Raw genomic sequence first — 4094 nt, 5'->3', positions numbered from 1 at the left:
TCATTGCCCGAACAGGCCAAGGAAGCACTACTGATTTCTTGGCCATGGAGACAAGTCCTCTCCCAGGCCCTTGTCCTAGGTGCTGGTCTCCAGCAGGGGGAAGGTTTCAGAGTAGCAGCCGTGTTAGTCTGTATCCGCAAAAAGAAGAACAGGAGTACTTGTGGCACCTTAGAGACTAACAAATTTATTAGAGCATAAGCTTTCGTAAGTGGGCTGTAGTCCACGAAAGCTTATGCTCTAATAAATTTGTTAGTCTCTAAGGTGCCACAAGTACTCCTGTTCTTCTTTTAGCAGGGGGAAGCAGTCACCTTTTGCTGGCTCTAGGCAGGTGGATAGTTTGGTTTCTGTCAATATCTGGGCTAGGTGCCTTCTGTTTGGCCATAGTTTCTAACTGTTAGATTAGCCCACTGCTACCTTCTGGTTTTTGTTTGTTTGTTTGCATCTTCCTTTGAAGCATCTGGCACTGACCACTGTTGGAGAAAGGCTCCTGGACTAGATGGAGCTTGGTTTTGATTCCATCTGGCAATTCCTATGTTCCCTTTGTTTTATAGGTTCCTGGTGAGCTGAGGAGTTATTCCTTTATCAAAGCAGGGTCCCAAGGGGAAGAGCACATGGTCTCTGAGCCATTCGGTCAGTGGCATTGTAGCTAGGCATTACTTCCAGACGGTGCAAAGATATCGCAGCCGATCCATCCACCAGGTCTCCTCCCTTTTCTCTCTCGGAAGGAGGTAAGTTAGCCCTGACCTGCTCACTGAGTCTAACCTTTGAGAGGCTGGAAATGCCTCCTGTTGGTGGACATGAAAGATGGAGATGAAATATAAAGGGCTACTTCCAGATGTTCCCATTCAAACAAACTTCTCTTGACACTGATGGGAGTTTGCTTGATTAAAGCTCCAGGCGTTGGCCCTTTGAGTTCAGAGGAATTGCTGGCATTCATAGCCTAGAAATCTGGCCAGAGCACCACAATGGGAGCTGCTGAGCACTAAACTAACTTGGTCAACCTGGTCCAGATTGCAGGCCCTGTTGGGCTCCTGTGAAGCTGGCCCTAAGCTCTTTGGAAAACATGGTCTGTGGATTTCCAGGAGAGCTGTGGGCACTCAGCCCCCCTGAGGAGTCAGCCTGCAGGCTTGGCATTGCACCTTTTCTTCTCATTTATTTTATTTTGCAATGTTTTTTTAAAAAACAAAATTCTGTGTCAGTACAGAGCTGGCTCAAGGGGCCTGCAATCTAGAGCTGAGTGGTTACATTGCAGCAAATAATTGATTCAACATATATTTGGTGATTTTAATGAAATAATAATAATAAAGACCTCACTCTAATCTAGCACTTTTCATCTGTAGTTCTCCAAGTGCTTGACAAAGCACAGTATCATTATCCCCATTTTACAGGTGGGGAAACTGAGGCACGGAGAGGGACGACGTAACTTGCCCAAGATCACCCAGCAGGTCAGTGCTAGAGGTGGGAATAGAACCCAGATCTCCTAAGTGCTCTATCCACCAGGTCGCACTGAGGACGCCAACAGCTGTGAGACTGCTAGACTCTGTGTTATTGAGATTAAAATAATAAGGAGGCTGATCCAAGGGTTCAGGCACCCTAATGTCATTAATTATTCGGTAAACACAATTAAATTTAATCTCTCCACCATTAAAATCAGTTCCACGGGAACTCGAGCAATCAACCACCTGTCCCCTTCACTGTTTCTAAAAGGGGACTAGGGTGGCCCTCCCTTTAAAGCTGGCAGGTCTCTCAATTCAGGAGCGCTGGAGCATGGCCTGTCATTGATTAAGGGGGCTGGGAGCCCTTCTCTGCACTCGAGTGTTGGGGGAGGTGGACCGTGGTGAAGAGCACAAAGGATCATGGGGGACAGAACCAAGTTTTGGTTTAGCAGGAATCTTGGTGAGATAGGGTTACAGAGTGTGTGTGTGTGAGAGAGAGAAAGCGATGGGGTTACAGAGTGTGTGTGTGCACACTGATCAACTCTCCTCCTTTGGCGTTCCACATGATGACCCTCCCCTCCCACCCCCACCCCACGATGTTTTAACCTGATCCTTTTCTTTTCCAGCACAGGCTTGAGTTCACTGCACTTAATCCCTAACACAAGCCCCGCCAACGTCTCTCCTAGCTTGCCTTTCTACTCTGCGACGCTCCTTCAGTTTCCTTGGCCAGCGACGTTGCCTGTGGAGAAAACACGATGACCATCTTGCGCCCGGTGGGGTTCTGTGGCATGACCCCCAAGGCCGGGGCCACTGTAGCTGCTGTCTACATGATCCTAGTGACCAACATCTACCTGATCTTTGAGGTTGGCCACTTGGAACGAGCAATGACTGACATGGCACAAATCAAGCCCTTCAACTTAACTGAAGTGGGGAAGATGCTACCGTATTGCTACTATACAGCCATCACGCTGGCTGTCATGACCTACCTGGTGTGTGTCTTCCTCATCTACTCAGTCCAGAAGCGGCTCTACATGGGCATGTTCGCCTATGTTGCATGGATCATCTTCTATGACCTGGCTAACAGCCTCATCGTGGCCCTGGCTTACCTGGTCTCCAAAGAAGCCTGGTTTTCCCTCAGCCCCCTGGAGTGGTTTGGGCTGGCCATCAGGATCCCCATGGATTGTTTCTGGCTCTTCTTCATTGTCAAATATGCCCTGATCATTATTGAAAGCAAAGGGCAAGAAGGGCTGAACGTGTCAGAACTGCCCAGGTTTAGGTTGGGCTCCACTGCTAGGAAAGGCGTGTGAGGGGAGGTATTGGAGCAGTACGTTTGGCCCCATTTTCACGTGTTTCCTACTGATGGAGATGAGAGACCATTACCTGTGTAATCTCCTTCCTCTGTTGTGTAATTCAGTGTTTCTCTTGCTGTTGCTGCATTTCCCAGGCTCTGAGTTCAAGTCCTGAATAAATACCCCAAAAGCCCATGAGTTATATTTGCGTTTTAGGTTTTTCCCCTGGCTTTTATTTTGCATCAGGAAGCCACAGGGCATGGGAGTCAGCAGAACTGGGTCTATCCACAGTTCTGCTACCGAGTCACCAAATGACCTTGAGCGAGTCATGTCATCTCCCCCAACCTCAGTTTTCTCATCCGTAAAATGGAGAGAAAGATATTGCTGTATAGTATATATGTAAGGCACTGGAAGCTCGAGGGATGAAAAGCCTGACATAAGGCCAGATTTTGAAAGATATTTAGGCATTGCGGTGCTCAGTGTTGAAACACCTAACTGATTTAGGAGCCTAGCACTCATTTTTAAAAGGGATTTAGGTGCTTGGGACAGCTGTAAGTTATGATCAGGGTATCGTAAGAACCGTGTAGCAGATGCTGCTGAGAGGATGCATTCAAGTAGACCATGCCGCATATCTTTGGCATCCAGCCTAACTAAATCATTGCATGGTTGCCATGTAAGAGTAAACAAATACCTGCCCTAGACACTTACCAGCTCTCCCCAGTCGGAAATCCGGTCCCGGGCCACGTGCTTGATGGCTACCTAGAACACAAACAGAACCAGACAGACAATCAGAATCAGGTCAGGCAACCCCAGAAAGAGGGGAGGCAAACAAGGGACCAATGGAAGGGATGCAAGATGGTGGTTATGCCAGGGCACAGCAAAGGAGATGTAACTGGGTAAGGGACGCAAAGGTGGAGATCAATAGAGCAGCGTGCATGGGGAGCGGGCTGCAGGGGTGGGGGTGGGCAGGGCCGGCTTTACCAAGAGCGGGGCCCGATTCCTGGGGGCGGGGCTTGCTGCAAGCCCTGCCCCCAGGACCCGAGCCGCGCCGCCGGGGGGCCGGGGCTGGGGGGACCCGAGCCGCGCCGCGGGGGCCGCGCCGGGGGTGGGGGTGGGTCCCAGCCGCACCGCAGAAGCCGCGCCAGGGGTGGGGTGGGGGTCCCAGCCGCGCTGCAGAAGCCGCGCCGGGGGTGGGGGTGGGGGGCCCGAGCCACGCGGCGCCGCCGGGGGGCCGGGGGGACCTGAGCCCCGCCGTGCCGCCGGGGGGCCGGGGCCGGGGGGACCCGAGCCGCGCCGCAGGAGCCGCGCCGGGGGGAATCCCAGCCGCGCCGCGGGAGCCGCGCCGGGGGTGGGGGGGGATCCCAGCCGC

The 4094-nt window shown here is 52.0% G+C and overlaps 1 protein-coding gene across 2 annotated transcripts; it reads left to right on the top strand.

Annotated features, from left to right (window-relative positions):
- The first annotated feature begins 634 nt into the window (after window positions 1–634).
- LOC128835458 (transmembrane protein 217-like) lies at window positions 635–2762 on the top strand. 2 transcript variants are annotated; one of them, XM_054024960.1, is made up of 3 exons: window positions 635–728; window positions 1389–1445; window positions 2068–2762. In XM_054024960.1, exon 3 carries the CDS (start codon window positions 2192–2194, stop codon window positions 2741–2743), a length of 552 nt encoding a protein of 183 aa, XP_053880935.1. In that variant the 5' UTR covers window positions 635–728; window positions 1389–1445; window positions 2068–2191; the 3' UTR covers window positions 2744–2762. The 2 variants fall into 2 exon arrangements, with proteins under 2 accessions (XP_053880935.1, XP_053880936.1); XM_054024961.1 differs by having other exon boundaries at window positions 2063–2762.
- Window positions 2763–4094: the final 1332 nt, after the last annotated feature.

This window comes from Malaclemys terrapin, chromosome 4, assembly GCF_027887155.1.
Source record: "Malaclemys terrapin pileata isolate rMalTer1 chromosome 4, rMalTer1.hap1, whole genome shotgun sequence".
Classification (NCBI taxonomy): Eukaryota; Metazoa; Chordata; order Testudines; family Emydidae; genus Malaclemys; species Malaclemys terrapin.
This window is presented reverse-complemented; position numbering and strand designations above follow the sequence as displayed.